We start from the raw sequence: 16,859 nt of genomic DNA, 5'->3' as shown, positions 1-16,859 counted from the left end.
AGCCTGGAGAAGAGAAGGCTGCGTGGAGACCTCATAGCAGCCTTCCAGTGTCTGAAGGGGGCCTATAGGGATGCTGGGGAGGAACTCTTCATTAGAGACTGTAGTGACAGGACAAGGGGTAACGGGTTAAAACAGGGGAAGTTTAGATTTGATTTAAGGAAGAAGTTCTTTACGGTAAGGGTGGTGAGGCACTGGAATGGGTTGCCCAGGGAAGTTGTGAATGCTCCATCCCTGGCGGTGTTCAAGGCCAGGCTGGACAGAGCCTTGGGTGACATGGTTTAGTGTGAGGTGGCAGGGGGGTTGGAACTGGATGATCTTAAGATCCTTTCCAACCCTAACTGTTCTATGATTCTATGATTATTTGGGTTCTTTGTTTTCCAAAATGAAAAGCTATCTGTAAGGTGTAAGTTCACTGCTGTTTTCTGTACACAAGAGCTAGTATTTGCTGTGTGAGTATGCAGATTATAGAATGTGGTTATTAAAATGGATTAGCTATTTAAAGGTGATAGATGTATATTTTAGCAGAGCCCAGTGCTCTTTGATATTAACACATTAGGATTCAATAACAAAAGGACCTGAAGGCAAGGGAGTGTAAATCCTAGCAGTAGAAACCTGTGAATAGTTTTATTACTAAACTGGTCCCATCATTTTTCCTGCTCATTCATCTTCCTGCCCAGTTCCTCACAGGGGGAGTTGCATTCACTGACGTTGGCCAAAGTATCTTATTATGTTCCTGCCTGCATCACTTGTGAATCGGGCCTTTGGTTGTGTTCCTGAAAACATGACAACCCTGGCTGGCTTTTGATGTCAATAAGAGTTTATTTGGTGAAATAAGCACCATCGTTGTATTGGATCTGCCTTGCATTTATGCTAGGTGTCTACCTGCTGTGGCTGTGCTGAGGCATTCACCCATGTCCCTGTGGCTTTAACACTGCAGGACTCTGGCTTCACACCTGGTCATACAGACACTGCTATTCATCTTCCTCTCAGCATAACCAGCCCAATGAGGCTGAAGTTCTACTATCACACTATTTTGCAGCCTCTCATGTTCATGTTTCATTGTCAGCTGATGTCAGTCACTGTAATTCCATGTATTCTGGCATTGTCCTTGCATCAGGTTTATTGCTGTAATATAATTTGGCACTAACAGATACGTCTTTGCTTGTCAGTAATTTGAGAACAGTTATTTGGACAAGTGATAGAACTGTCTGGTTTTTGTACTCCTGCTTTAGCTGAGCACTCTTGGTAAAGCAATGTTGATGTGTATATTCTGTCAGTTACAGCACACAGTATGTCATAACTGTTCATAGTGTGGGCACATCAACAATGAAATCATGGCAATGCCGAAATAAACAAAAACTAATTAGGAGGGCTTTCAAAATCAACGATGTAATGTGACAAAGACAAAGCAAAACTAGAATGGCAGCTAGGGAGTTATCTTAAGCCAAAACTAAAGTGTATTCCACTTTTTTACTTCATTTTTATTGGCTATAACTCAGGTAAATAATAAAGCAACATAGATGTTATATTAATAAGTTATATATATGAAAAAAGTCTTCATGTAGGAAATGTCTCAATTGTGGCATTACAAAAATTCTGATGTCAAGAATGCCTGGAGATGTTGAAGCACCCTCATTTCTGACACTTTGGAAACCTGGCTAAATCTGGTTCTGCTTAAAAGGCAGTTTTACAGCAGCTCTGGAGAGAAGCAGTAGATACATGACAATGTACAGATGATGACTTGTCAGGAAGGCATCAGAGTGCTTCACAGCTACTGTGGTATTAACAGAACTGCAGACAGGGAAGAAGTTGTTTGAACAAGAAAAGCCAGGTGATCTTTATTGTAGTTTCAGACATTACCTGAAATGGTTTATCAACTTTGAGCCTTGGCTTCCATTTTGGAAACACGAAACTAATCCATAAAGTGCTTTAAACACTCAAGTGGAGCATCTTTCACCCAGCCCCCTGTCTAGAAAGTACGTTGGGTTGGTGTTGATTGCTTGAGTCAGCTCACAGTATATGTAGCATACATCGTATATGCAAGCAGGTACGTGCAGCTGAAGGTTTGTGCACCAAAGCTGAACTTTCCACTGCCAGGTTGTAACTTTTCTGAAAGCAGCTACTGTAAGGGGACAGCTGGAGAATATGTACACGTTTGGGTTTGAAATTCTCAGAACTTTCTGAGAAGCTGAGGCAAATACAGAATTCTGATGCTGTAGCAGAGGGGAAGGATGCTGCAGTTCTGTACTTTTTAACAGCCTCAGGGGCCCAGCTATTGCAGCATAGTGAAATAGTTTAACATACTTCAGCCACTGCCTGCAGGCTGCTCCCTGTTTGCCACTGAAGCCAGACTGCTTCTCTTGCCCTACTTGCCCTCTTTCGTACTGCTCTTGCAGGCTTAATTAGAAGTGTTGGCTGCAAAAGCAGTAGTTGTGTGAATAGGTTTGCAGGGACACGTGCGTGAGTTTAGCTCCTGGAAACAACAGGGAGCAAATGAGTATCTTTTATAAGGTTTGCCTAAAAGGGAGCACAGAAAAGAAGCTATTTTCCATTATGTAAGATGCCTTTCTGCCACAGTTCCCAGTTGGTGCTTCCCACAGTAACTGGGCACAGTTGTTGCATGCTCTTGTTCTTGCAGAACAGGCATTACTGGAGGTAAGAGCACTGAAAGGAGTTTAAATGCTAATTTAATTTTGGAATGAATTCTGATTTAAGGGAGTTCATGATCTTTGTGGTTTGCTAGCTGCAAATGTTTGAACCACACATATTTACTAGGAAGAATATCAATATGGAGTATGTTCCAATTTGAGCTGATAACCAGATGTAACATGGAATTTGCAGGGGGAGATGGGGTTAGCTACATTCCGATTTCCTGGACAGATGCTTAGTTGCAGTATTCATTATTAACTAAGTCAATGCAAACGCCTTTGAAAGTTGTGCTGTATGCATTGATCACTATGCATGCAACAGAAAATGTCCCATATTAACATAACCAATCAAGACAAGTTGCAGAGTATTTTCTCAAATTGAAAAGCAAGCCAGGGATCAGGTCTCTCAGTTACCCAAGGGCAGAAGAGGAAGAGAAGGCGGCAGCAGAGAGCATGCTGTGAGCAGCATCCACCCTGCTTTGTGTGAGCAAGGAGGCTCTACAGAGGCATAATAGAGCCAGAGGTGTCAGAGGAGCCACAGCTGTAAGGAATTCACAGCTCCATCTGCCAGCAGGTGAAACAGGAGTTTGCAGTTAATGGATACAAGACAGACTGGCAGTGTGTGTGTGTGTGTGTGTGTGTAAGTAAGTTGATGAAGACACAGATGGTAGCCCAGGCATGAGCGCTGCACTGGGTACTCTCAACTATAGGCCACACCTACAGTCACCAGCAGCACTCACCTTTGTGTGTGCAGCCTGTACCTCATTTCAAAGCACTTGGCATGCTGGTGCTCAGCCTAGCTCTGTCATGGCCAGCTCACTGAGCAGCTGGATACAGCCTCCAGCTTAACATGCTGTGCAGTGAGGGTGGGGTTAGGACTTGTTGGTATGCTCACCCGATGACCTGGCAGAACCCCATGGGAAGCAGCATCTCTGATGACACAGTTGTACATCTCAATGCTCCAAGTGGGTCCCAGGGTGGAAAGGTGGTTGCTACATACATTAGCTGCAGCCTAGCTACTGGGAAGGTGCTGGAGGTAACAAGGCTCCATGGGGTGATAACTGTTCTCAAATACAGATACAGTGTCCTCCAATTACTGTGAGCTGGTGCTACAACTTCACAGCTGAGGGCCCAGTTGTACCTCTGTATGCAAGAACCTTGACTCTGCACAGGTGATTTCCTATCCCAAGGAGGATGCAGTATGTCCAGACAGGGCTTGGCTCCTGCTGCAGCTGCATGCGCAAGCCTGCCATTCCAGACTGCTGATCAAACTCCAGGTTAGGGCTGTGGACCTGGTTAGGAAACACTATGATAAATTAACAGGAATGTTCACCATGGCTACTGGACCAGAAAAGGAGCTTTCTTCTATACATGCTGCCTACTGCCATCTGAAAAGGACAAGGTTTAGCATAGCCCAGCCCAGAGGACCAAAACAGTGAGTGGGGAAACAACTGTTGGACTGCTCCAAACACAGATGTAGCAGACACATGATGCATGGACCCAGACCAAAGATACTCCAAGCAAAGCCCAAGAACACTTAATGTCAGCTTCTCCACACCAGCTACTTCACTGTGCTAATCCACTCTGTTGCATCAGCCTACTTCCTAATGCAGACACAGCCTCAGCTAAGTAGTTATATGAACAAACTAGGATTAAGTTAGAGCAGCCTTTTGGCAGCAAATTCAGCTAGCATGGAGACAGGCCCTTACTGAAAGGTATCAGCTTTACAAAGCTTACAGCTAGGTTTCAAAGAGGCTGAGTATTGCCCAAGAAGTTAATCAGCATTCAGCTTTTATTTACAATATACATACAGCAAGATTTGCTGAACCTGCTGAAGAAGGTGCAGAAACTGTGAAGTCATGTATAGGCTGGCAGCTTTGTAGACGAGGTGTGAAGAGAATATTGTATCAGTCATAGGAGAAGTGGTAGAGATCCTGTTTGACAGCCATGAGTAAGCCAGGAACTCCTCGGCGACCCCCAAGTCTTGAAGAAAACACCACGCTGGGAATAGCATCTTTGGAGGATGGGTGGGGAGAAGGGATGGTTCTAAGCAGATGGGCATCCTGGAGACTCCAGATTCTGGTGTAGCAATCCTGACCAACTGGAAAGGACAACAGAATGCAGCATTACATAAAAAGTACTTTAGATGGCTCTGCAAGATTATCACACAGAAGCAGAAGGTCTATGGGGAAAAAGCCCTGACCATTTCTACACACACTAGAGGCAAAGTGCTTATCAATACTTTGCAAAACAGACATTCTACACTGAATACTGACAAAGTGGGGAAAATGTGTATTTCCTATTAGGCAATAAAAGGTATAATAAATCAGTATTTAGAGCACTTTCCTCATTAGCAAGGTCCTAAGCCAAAAACGGGGAGGAAAAACTCACTGTCAAATTGACAAGAATTCCTCTCACCTATTGACAAATCCAAGGAGAGGAGGTTACTGTGTTTTCAGCGACACTGTGAAACTTGGCTATACAATGAGGATTTAGGGGCTTTCCTTCATTTATTGTTACTTTTCCTCCTCCCAACCCCAATTAAAAAAAAAAAAAAAATCTCAGCCTGTAGCCAAGTGTACTCAAAATGAACCTGTGTGGTACAGACAGTTTACAGGGAAGCTGGCTTACATGCCAGTGCTTCAGTACATCACCACATGACCCACTTAAGCATCAAACCAACCTATACACGGACTTTAGTCTCTATATAAAGTTATCACCAAGTCTCCTGTTTACATTCTCTGCTCTACTCTTGAGACACGCTGTGGAAAGGATAATGCAGGACACAGCAGTAAGCCATTACATGCTACACAGAAGTGATTACTGCATGTGTGCATCCATAACATTAGTTCTTAATTTTCATAGTACATTACAGTACACCTAAGGCTAAATTTCGTCAGAATTTTAAAGGTTTAACAGTTTTACAGCTTCCAACAGCTGTAGCTAAGAAACACTCCTCAGGCATCAGAAAATCACTGACATGCACTCTCTGAGTAGAGGGGAACAAAAAGTCAACCCACCTGCTGTTAGAAGTCCTTCCTCCTCATTTATATGCAGAGGGAGAATAGCATATTCATTGTGATGGCCCTTGTACTGCTTCACACACTTTGCTGTTCTTAGGTCCCACAGTTTTATCTGCAAGTTGAAGTAACTGTTTGAAAGATCGTATTAAGAAAGCAGAGAGCACTTGACGGTTGACAAATAAGTAGATCTGGAAGAGGACACATATATGGAACTACCACCAGTTACATACTATTCCCAAAGAACACGCATGCACCCTCAGGATTCGGATAAGTGCCTGTCAGTGCCCAGATACTAAAACAAACGCAATATCCCAAATGTGACAAATCCATACCTTGCCAGCCATATCTGCTGCCATAAGGTAATCTTCAGCCTTCAGAAGGCGAATGGATGTGACTGCTGAGTCATGGAAGAGCTGAATCGCCTTCCAGCTCTGGCCCTTTCGGTTGCGCTGACGCACATCGATGCTGAATATCTCCCCGGAGCGGCAGCCGTTGTACAGCACTGGTGTCTGGAAGAGCCCAAGAGAAAGCCATGTACTATATACCATCTAAAAAGGATCTGACAGGTTACACAGACAGCATCTACATCAGGTTTTTGAGCTCTTTGGTGCCAGCTCTCGAAAGTATGTAATTAACATGGGCATTAAGACCCACATTTATTTTTTTTTTAACACACTGCAACATTTTTCAGCCAACCCATTAGTTCCATTCAAACCTCAACTGTTTACTTTAGCTGTGAAAGTTCAGCTAGGGAAGTAGAAACTTAGTCTAACATAACAGCAGAACAGGAAGTGGAATTCTCACATATCCAATTTCACCCTTCCCACTAAATGTTTGTGAACACTTCCAGCAGTATTTAATAGGGGGCTTTCTCCTTCTTGATGGAGACAATCAAGAGTGTTAACAAAATGAGGTCATTTGCCACAGATAAAACAATTTTAACACAGGTTATCACTCTGCTCTTTGTACTTCCTTCGTTTCCTTTTTACCTCAATACAGTTAACAAAAGTTACCCCTGTTGCCACAGAGTTTGAAATTGGTTAATCTTTGCTATTCAATTGCATGCAACTATCAGACCACATCAGCTGTGCTGTGAAGTATCTATCCAACAGTAATTGTAATCACAACCTTATGTATGGTACGATGAGTTCAATCACAGACAGAACATAAAGCTGTGGAAAAAGGGCATGGTGGTTCTTACCTGTGTGGCAAACTGTTGTGCCAGTACATCACTACTGGTTCTAAATGACTGTTGACGCCCTGTCACTACATTGGCCACAAGAACTCGTCGTGTCAGGCCTAAGGAAGACAGATTATGCTCGTTTAGCTGTAATTTGGGTAGCAGCTTGGCGATTAATGTAAGAAGTCTTTCCCCTTGAGACAGAAGTGGTTGCTAGCCTTGTGGATCACCTGTGCTGAAGCAGGCATTTATTTGAGGATTCAGGCACCAAGCACAGGACCAGGCAGTCGATATCTTGAAGCTGCACAGCATACCAGGTCGATCTCCTAGGAGGGAGGAGCAATACATGAGGCATCCATAAAATGTTAGGATAGGGTGATATCCCAGAAAGCTTCTCTGGATTTCCATAACTCTTCCAGTGTTTCCATCTGAAGCAGAGGAAGTGTTACCCAGTTACTGTCCCTGTGCTACTCAAGACAGAATACAAAAGTGGGGCTTCATGACTGTAAGCTGAAGATGTGTCTACATCGATGACTGTGAGAGATCATGAAATTTATTCAGCATTTAGAGTGCTGACAACAGCAGGAAAGAAAAGCTAACACTTGTCTTATAGCACTAAGAAAGCCATTTTTTAAAGACAAGTGGGCTAGAAACAGAAAACATTTACTTTATAAGCTATAGATTAGCCAAAGCCTAACAATACCTTTGATTTGACCCTTACTTCTGTAGCTCCAGCATAAAGTCTACTAATTGACGTAAATTTTAAGTCCTCAGTTTGCACTTACTTCATGCACATGCACCACGATCATGTGTATGTCAGCCAGCACAGGGGACATGTCTAACACCCAGTTTTAGACAGATGAACTACTACTTTACTCCCAGCATCTGCGTAGCAAGGTTCCCTCAAACCAACAGCTTAGGAGACTGAAGTCAGTCTAACTTGGAAATACCTGAAAACGTTAATAGGACATACTAGACAGGAGGACATGGGTAGAACTCAGGGCTTCTGATTTTGGTGAAGGGCTTCAAATGTTCTAGAAAGCAACTGTGCATGCTGGCCTAGTAGCCAGCATGAGCCACTGATGAGTCAGTGAAGAATCAGTGACTCTTCAAGTTCATGCTAACCCTACATATTTTTTTTTTAATGGCAGCATGGCATTAAGGATTTTAAACAGGTCCATAACTCTTTATCTGTCACAGGTTTTCTCTGTATAAACTTAACTGACTATGTCTGAATGGAAACTGGGTCAGAGGACAGTATTGTGTGACTCAAAGAAGCATGGTTCTGATATCTATCAAGAAAAGTCCTGCCCCCCCAAAACACTGAACAAAGATAAAGACACAGCCACAGCCATCAGACTTAAGACACAGGATTCTCCACATCAATCACATTTACACACAACTGAGCATGAGTCTGTACAAGCAGCTATGGGCTAAGGCATTTACCACCTTTCCACCTTTGATTAATCCAGTGAGCATACTTGAGTAGCTACTATGAGAAGGGATTCTGCAATGATTCTGGATTTTCTCTAAGGAAATTTGAGTAATTCTCGTGTGCAGCTTCTGAGTATCAGTTACAGGGAAAGATACTCCAAAAAATCTTAAGTGTTTACTTTACAAGTGAGGTGTTCTCCTGCCAAACTCAAGTACTATGTCAGCAGCAGCTAAAAATAAACTAGTGCTTTGAATACTGCTTGTTAATTAATTCTTAAGGCAAGTTCTCTCATCTGTTCACTTCTTAAACTGGTTCAGACTTTCTAAGTTTTCAAGAATACAAAAGTCTCACCAGCTACTGAAGACAAGTGTAGAACTAATCTTTCTTTTATGCTCTTTTCATGCCATAACTGCTATCAAAAATTGGAGAGAAAAAAAAATAACAGAAACATCCTACCTGAGTTATCGCTGCTGAACAACGATGCTGGAAGCAGACTGGCACAGCCTGGTGTTTCTGCAATTCCCATGAGACACAGCTTGCTGAAGTGAGTTAAGGAAAACAAAAATCTCCCCCTGTAATGGGAGAGGCTACCTAACATTTATAGCTGGGAAAAGCAAGATGATCTAACACAACCACAGCTCACAATACCTTCCCTTTGAGACTTCTGATGTGCCTTACAGTTTCCAATTAAGTCTTGACTTTTCATTTCTTTCATAGGAAAAGGCTAGAAAGATCTTATTCTGGTAATAAAAATACATATGCAAGAAAGACAACAGAAGAATACTAAGGCATCTCTCTAGTGATAGAAAAAAAATGCATAGCCTCCATAGATCATTCTCATCTTTACATGCTGATGACACTGCATTAATATAGATCTGTTTTTCATGGAGATGAGTTGGAAAGAGGCACACATATTGGGAGGCAAGGAAGACTCACTTTAGATTACACTAAAATACTTTCTAAAGTTTATATCAGGTATAAATAGGATTTGAAAGATGCATTTCTAGTTCAGTGCGGTAAATTTGTGACATGACTAGAGGAAAGCACGAGATGACCAAACAGTCCCCCCCCAGCTCCCAACCAGCTGTGAGGAAGCCTGACGCACTCCTGCCACCTTCTGGAGCAGTCCTGAATTGCTTGGCTTTTCCCATTACATGGAATTTCCTGTCTTTAGGCACTTTAACATCACAACTGTTGCCTGCTATCTCCCACTTTAAAATCCTTTTCTTCCTCTCTTCTGCACTGTCCACTATTGCTGCTTCTGCTACATCAACCTTCCTCCTCTTCCAAGACAGATCTGTAGAACATGCCTTGAAAGTATAAGAGCAAGAATTACATCCACTCTCCTCTCATCCCAACCAGTATGGGGGATGGTTTACAACAGAAACCAACTCACTTTCAAAGAGGTCCACTTTAAGGAGAAAGGTAGTTCCTTTAACCCTCTCTCTCATTCTTTTGCCCCAGCTAATTTCTAAACATCAGATAATTTTGGATATGGCATTTACATCATTAATGAAATGGGAAGTCTCCAGGGGAGGAAACATGCTCTCTCACCTACTATTACACTGGAACAATTCTACATATAACAGAATCATACATCTGTCTCAGTATCTTCAACATCTCCCAGTTTTTATAACTTTTATCTGTTTTCCAGAAAACTTAATTTCTGGGACACCTACATGAGAGGCCTTTCCTGGAAGTCAGTTCTCTGCAGCATGATGCAGACTTGTGAAGGCTGAACTGAAATTCTGCTTCTTTAAAAAGGATATAAAACATGAGAATCTGGATGAGTCAGTGATGCCCAGCACATAGAATTCACCTTCAGACACAAGAAGACATACTGTTTTTGTGATCTGTTATTCAATTCATGAAATGATATTTCCATGCACTGATGACAAAATTATGCACTGGGCACACTTCCTTAACCCAATAAAAAGTGCAGCAATGGGACATGAGCATTTTAGCCTCATACTTCTCTTAGAGGACAGAGCAGAATTGAGAAGTCTATCCAAACACAGACTGAGGTATCAAGCACATCCTATTATTTAAGACTTCATCTTTAAAAGAATCTGAGGATGGAGAGATTATGAAAGCTGGTTTTAAATATGCTTCATGATAGAGAATAAACACATTTTTTCCCAAATTATTTTTTAAGAAAGAAGCATGCAAATCTTAGTGGTTTCTGGCCTTCAACATCAGTTTTGACAGCTATGGCCAAGTGCAACTCTGAAGTAAGTTCCTTGGAAGCTGATACTTCTACATAGTCTTCCAACTGTAGCATAACATTCCTGAGAACTAACACTGGTACTGAGGACTTTCAGAGACAAGTTTACTGAGAATCTGCATTTATCCAAGCTTCACATTGCAGGATTCTTCCACTCTCTCCTCCTAACCCCTTCCTCAACCCTCATGCATTTCTACCTGTGATTCCCAAGAGCAGCATTCTGAGAATGCAATAAAGGAAGGAAGCAGCAACAGAACACAGTACTTTGCGATTTGTGAAGTAGAGGTTGTCATACATCTCCACAGTGGGAGACTCCTTCCCCAGACCACTGAGGTTGATGATACCGTATTTACATCCTCCATGCTCTACATCATTCACAGTGAATATCCGTTCACAAGCAACATCCGCCTGTAAAAGAAAAGTTTACCGATCACACTTCCTGCAAACTTCCAGGAAAAAATGGTTTGAAGGAGCTGCATTAGGTCTGAAATGAAACAACACATTAATTCTCATCCCTTTAACATCATACACTTTCCATTCATCTCTAAAATGAAGTGGTTAACTCCTTTTTATATGCATGCACAGAAACATGAGTAAGGAAAGCATTTACTTCTTGAGTAAGTACTCTTTCCAATCACAGCAGCTCTAGACTTTCTCTGGCGGATTAATAAGCACAAACTGATACAGGTAGGGGACCCGAACCAAAAATTTTAACCTTATCAAAGTGGAATTCTGCTGCTGCTGGATCACAGCAAATGCTACATTTCAACTTTCTGACACTAAGTTTCTGATACTTCCAGCTTCAGCTACCTACCCAGTGCTGTGTTTACAAGGCCAGGAGCTGGTCTTGCAGAGCTTCCTACATAGACTACAAAACATACTTGCCCCAGAGACTTCTCCTGCACGTGCACTACCATCAACTTCAGTAGAAACTGCCTTCAGATCATGAGCTGTAAAATGATTACTGATGTTTAAATACGTTCTCTGGACCACAGACTTTGCCACTCCCAAAATTCTCTTCCAGTTTATTCTTCCTGTTAATCCTCTGTACCTTCCCTTCCAATCTACTCAACTCCTGCTTATTTCCAAGACAACAAGCTGATCAGTTTCCAAAAAAAACACCTCCAAAAATATCGCTTTCATATTCAACTTTTTCATTATTTTCTTTGTAGGAAAGTCATAGCCTCTTCCTACCTGTTCAATTACCAAGCACAGATTTTGAGAACTGACACAACAAGAACAATGCATTTTTGAAAGCAAAATTTGACTTATGGGGTTTAATTACAAGATCCTGAATTTTCACTGAAGATGGGCTTTCTTTATCCTAAAGGTGTAAATTCTCATCAACATACCACAATTATTTTAAAATTGTTGGTTCCAGCAACTGAAGAATCTGGACTGTGAATTTCTATCTTCCTCCTGTGCATGCAGTTTACTTTCAGCTCATGAACCAGCCTGTAAAAGTAGGTGGGGAGAAAGAATTCACGTAAGCCTAGGTTTAATGCCAACCAAAGAATTCTGGAGAAGATATCCAGAACTGCTTTTCAATCACAGAATATAAAATGTCAGATCAACTAGCACACTGCAATTTAACTTACATGAGCCATGCACATGCGCATCTTCCACATTCATGGAATTTCATTCTATTATTTTGAACACCAACACATCTTCAGCAGCAGAAACAACATCATAGCAAGTCACTAACTTGCTTTCTGTGCTGTTAGTGAATCTGGGCTGTCTGAGCCATTCTACTGGGATGGGGGGAATGCTTATGTCAGTTGAAGAGCATTCAGTCATCCAAAGAAAAGATGCACTGTTCTCATAAAGCACAATGTGGCAAACCAGCATATATTGGGGAGGGAGGGGAGAGACACAGGGGAAATGAAGTTTTAAACTCCATTTCTCCAAAATTGGGAAACCTATTCTGTTTGAGTTCTCATCACTTCAGTAATCTGATTATAAAAGAACATACCTGATTTCTTATTGTAAGTACTATAGTCCTCTTTATCTTAAGTGGAACAGTGAGAAATGCAAAAAAAAACCTGACAGGAACAGTTGTACTAACAGCAGAACTTGGTACTACAAACAGAAAACAAATCACACCATTGTACCTGCAATAACTTGTGGAGCTGAGCAAACCCAACTGCCTTTTCTGTAACAGCATAGATGAATTCAGTCCAGCCCTTGTTGTTTGCTAGAAGAGAGTAACATGAAAGTGTATTCAGTTATTTACTTCACAATTGAAACACATCTTAGATGTTTGGGTAACTTTTTCCTCTAGCCTATATATATTAAAATTTTAAGAACCTCTATAAAACACATTCCAACATCAGCTCCTTGGTCTCCTACAATAAATAGACAATATATTCCTGTGAAATTTTGTGGGGTGCTTCTATAAATAGAAAAACTGAAGGGGAAAATCCCAGAGAAACAAAAACAACTAAACAAAGCCCAACAGCCACTAACTGTAAGTTCTTATTATAGAGCACAATTTTCTATCACAATATTGATATTAACTATGCAGCCTTACTGATGCACTAATTTAACTACTTCTTGATTCCTCATTTTTTAAAGTTTCATGCAAACACTTTCTGGGGAGACAAAGCAAGTATTTAAGAATGTTTTTATCTGGGAGCCTAATTCAGATGTCTGATTCAATAGCCAGGCTTTGAGATGTATATCCATAGACTCACAGAATCAGAGAATCAACTAGGTTGGAAAAGACCTTTAAAATCATCAGGTCCAACTTTCATCCAAAGGCTACCAAGTCCATGGGGTGAAGGACTAACTCATGTCACCAAGGGTGTCATCTACAGCACTGTGGCCAGCAGCTCTTTGGTATCTATGAAACCTAAACGGCTCACATAAAGAGCTGGAACAACAACAAAAAAAAGCCAAAACCAAATCAACTGCAACATTTTCACAGTAAGGACTGAAAAGCAGAACACCAGCTGAAGCAAGAACTTTATTACCCAACGAGGAAAATATTGCTTGCCTCTTCCAACTGACAGCAGATTTAGGCTGTGCTGTGATTTATAAAGTTGTAAGATACAGCTTTCAGGTAATTAAAACATCCATGTTGGGCATTTTACCTAGATTACAGATACGCAGTATCAGCATTAACTCTGCTGTAACACTTTATGATGAAAAGCACACAGGCTTTCCAGGCATAAACATACAACCTGCCCTGATCTTACCTGTCAAAAAAACAACAAAAAAAATCTTCATGAAAAAGCTGTTTCCACAAAATATAATTACTATTGTTTCTACAGGGTCCAAGAATATGATAAACACATTTATTAAATATGTGGAAACTAAATATGTGGAAAACTGAAAATCAAGATCCCACTTTGCCAGTTCACGGCAGGGATTTGAAACCTGGCATCCAATGTCCTGACTCAACTGTAACTGTTGGACAATCTGCAATTCTAAGCACAGTTCCTGTCTATTTATAGGTTTTTCATTTGTAATGACTTGCTTTCATTCCTGTGTAGAGCAGCCAAACAAAAGCTACAAGGACTATAAATTCTCTGCAGAAAGAAATTTTCCTTTCTTCAGACAGCTTAGGGAACTGTACCACAGTCAGAACTGAAAAGCTTTAGTTTATCATCTGTCCTGGGCTAGAGCATAATAAAGCCTAATCGCAGTATTTTTCAGAATGTACCTTCTTTTGTTTTTCTTCCTCTTCTAAAAGCTTCAGCCTTTTGCATTCCATGGCCTTGTACTGAATGCTCTCCTTGGTGAGTGGGTTGTAGTTATTATGTCCAGGCAGCAGGCGAAAATAGCGGTTCTTGTCTGCGTCATAGTAAAATCCTGGCAGTTCTTAGGGTTAAAAAAAAAAAAAAAAGTGGCAAAACCCAGGCAAAATCAGATAGACAACTAAGTTTGTTTACTGCTCTTTGACATCCCGCATCTTCATGGGAATGTCAGTCATAAGGCTCAATGCTTTTGCTCTCAGCAGGTCCCAAGCATGATACGCAGACTAGGAATAGATAACTGCCACTTAAAGGAAAAAAAATATTATTTATAGTTTTCAAATGCAGTGCCATTACACAAGTAGAGAAAGGATGTCATCAATGACCAAGATGAAATCCAGACAGATCACAGAGAGGAAAGATTCTGCTGCAGAACAAAAGTGACCTTTCTTCATAAATCATTCCTGAGGTGATACTCTTGGTTAGAAGTCTAGGTAAGGCAGTCACAAACAAATGACAAGAAGGTATCATCCAAACCAAAATAAAGTGATTCACTTCCCAGAACAAGCCACTTTTTCTTCAACACATAGGAGAAATATAGATACAATCAAGAGTACATTTGGACAATACACAGAAGCTCATTTCAAAGATAAACAGGGATGAAAGAAACATTCAATTTTAGTGCTTCACTGCCCAGGTAAATTCAGAGAGGCAGACAGGTAAAATACTTAGATTCATATGGCACAATGTCTCAAGACAAAGGATTTTGTTCAGAAAGATGAGTGTTAACACTTCATTTCAAGAGTTTTTATTTAAACCTTTATCTGCCACAAGAAACTGCATTTGAAGTAACCTCTTTTTGCTGCTGCTTACAATTCAGTTCATTGTCAGCATCTTTTAGGTTTCAGCTTAGCAACAAGTGACACAAGATTCATTCAAGTCAACAAAAATATAGAGTGAGTGAATCAGTAAGGTTCGTAACAGCACACTGCAGTTAGTATACATAATCTAATTATACTGCAACAAATGCTTTGCAGGATACATCTAACACACTCACAGTCTCTTAAACACAAAAGGGTGATATACAAAAAACGTGCCCTTAAATGCTGTCTTTGTCATTAAGTGGTTATACAGTCAGTGGTGTTTCAGGACTCTCCTGTTGTGGAGAAAGAGATGTTCCCACAGGCTTAGCTTTTGCTAGGGCTGTTCAATGAGTCAGGAAACCAGAATGCAAATGTAACATCTTCCTCAATAGCACTGCTACTGCATCAAGTATGGTTTCACCAGTCAACTCCCTGATAATGAACAAACATTTAGCCACTATTTTTTTCAGTTTATATCAGTTTGGCTAAGCACACAAGTTTTCAAATATGAGAAGCACTTAGGGGTGTGAAAGTACATTTGGCCCTCCTCTCTCATTCCTCACTTACTGATTTTTTTATATCACCCAATGTTACTTTCCCCCACAAACTTTACTGCTTATATCCTTCCTGTAACTCCATACTATTAACACAGCTACTACTACTTTCTTTGTGCAGTCAGCATATAGGCAGTGATTTTTGACACGTAAGACATGGTCTCTTACCTGCTACTACAGAATTCTGGGTTAAACTGGATGAAGAAGGATCCCCACTGCTGCTGGGGCCTGCATGCACTGGGGTCTGTGGGTCCTCCTGTTCCAGCCTAAAAAAAACAGCACTGTCTTCAAGACAGGCTCACTACTGTCCTATACATCTTTCCCACAGAGAATCTAGAAAGAGGCTTGCTATTTACATTAATGGAGTACAGTTTTGCAGGGCTGTGATAAGCACCCTGAGCATTTCACCATACACTACATTATGAAAATTAAACAGTAAAAATATTCAGCTTAATAACCTCTCAAGAACATCAGAGGTACCAGTATTTTCAAGGCCTTAATTACTTGCTAAAACATTACAGGTGTCTGCTAACTCTGCAAATGCCTTTAATTCTTTTCAGCAAAAGATTAATTCTGGGCTTTTTATCATATCCCTTGATTAAAAGAAAAGCCCACCCCTGAAAGCATGTAAGACTTCACAGCTTAAAACAAGAGACAGTGTGGGTAAAACGTTGATGTCAAGTCAACAATATTTTGCCATTCTCTTTGTGACAGAAATTTCACTGATGAGGTTCAGAAACAGGCAAAATAAAAGTTTAATGAAAACTCCAAGAAAGAAAAGTCTCTGCTTTTGTAATAAACATTGCAGTAGACAGGGTAACTGCAGCTTTCTTCTTTTTATGTAACTCAAATGAGCGTATTCAGTATTGATGAGCAAAATTCCATGGGGATGTTTTCTGAATTGCCTGTACAATTCTCACTTTTAAAGAGAGGCCTTATTACATATCCTCTTAAAAGCATTAGGCCAAAATGTTTTCCAAGTCATAATTTATTGAAAACAAAATGACAAAGAAATTCTAATTCCAATACCAGCTCTATTACTGTTTGATTATATAACTTTGAAAAGTTAAAGAACGTAACATTTACAGAAGGAAAAATACCTCACACCAAACGCAAGCATTTCAGTTGAAAGCTTTTTAATAAGATCATTTTAATTCCGTATTCATTGAATTAGGGACCATTTGCATTTTTAACTTTTCTTACACAAAAACAACTAATGAGGCAAACTCATGTGTGT

At 40.6% G+C, this 16,859-nt stretch overlaps 1 protein-coding gene across 2 annotated transcripts; it reads right to left on the bottom strand.

Moving 5' to 3' along the window:
* Positions 1 to 4,422: 4,422 nt before the first annotated feature.
* Positions 4,423 to 15,904, bottom strand: DCAF4 (DDB1 and CUL4 associated factor 4). Of its 2 annotated transcripts, none has more exons than XM_057416171.1 (12): positions 15,791 to 15,904; positions 14,175 to 14,332; positions 12,622 to 12,704; positions 11,863 to 11,965; positions 10,775 to 10,918; positions 10,056 to 10,105; positions 8,743 to 8,822; positions 7,082 to 7,177; positions 6,873 to 6,970; positions 6,004 to 6,180; positions 5,669 to 5,783; positions 4,423 to 4,749 (listed from the first exon to the last, which is right to left on the bottom strand). In XM_057416171.1, the coding sequence occupies exons 2-12, from the start codon at positions 14,223 to 14,225 to the stop codon at positions 4,556 to 4,558; spliced, it is 1,191 nt and encodes a 396-aa protein (XP_057272154.1). In that variant the 5' UTR covers positions 14,226 to 14,332; positions 15,791 to 15,904; the 3' UTR covers positions 4,423 to 4,555. The 2 variants fall into 2 exon arrangements, with proteins under 2 accessions (XP_057272154.1, XP_057272153.1); XM_057416170.1 differs by lacking the exon at positions 15,791 to 15,904 and adding an exon at positions 13,603 to 13,707 and having other exon boundaries at positions 14,175 to 14,296.
* Positions 15,905 to 16,859: the final 955 nt, after the last annotated feature.

The sequence above is a fragment of the Pezoporus wallicus genome, unplaced genomic scaffold (genome assembly GCF_028554395.1).
Source record: "Pezoporus wallicus isolate ANWC-B61680 ecotype Strahan unplaced genomic scaffold, APGP_CSIRO_Pwel_v1 scaffold_2146, whole genome shotgun sequence".
Lineage (NCBI taxonomy): Eukaryota > Metazoa > Chordata > Aves > Psittaciformes > Psittacidae > Pezoporus > Pezoporus wallicus.
This window is presented reverse-complemented; position numbering and strand designations above follow the sequence as displayed.

Coding starts and splice junctions, on each gene's coding strand:
- DCAF4 (XM_057416171.1), bottom strand. CDS start 14,225: ATGGAATGCAAAAGGCTGAAGCTTTTAGAAGAGGAAGAAAAACAAAAG. Junction 11,966..12,621: donor AGCTCCACAAGTTATTGCAG/GTACAATGGTGT, acceptor CTACTTTTACAG/GCTGGTTCATGAGCTGAAAG. Junction 6,181..6,872: donor CACAACAGTTTGCCACACAG/GTAAGAACCACC, acceptor GGGCTCTTCCAG/ACACCAGTGCTGTACAACGG.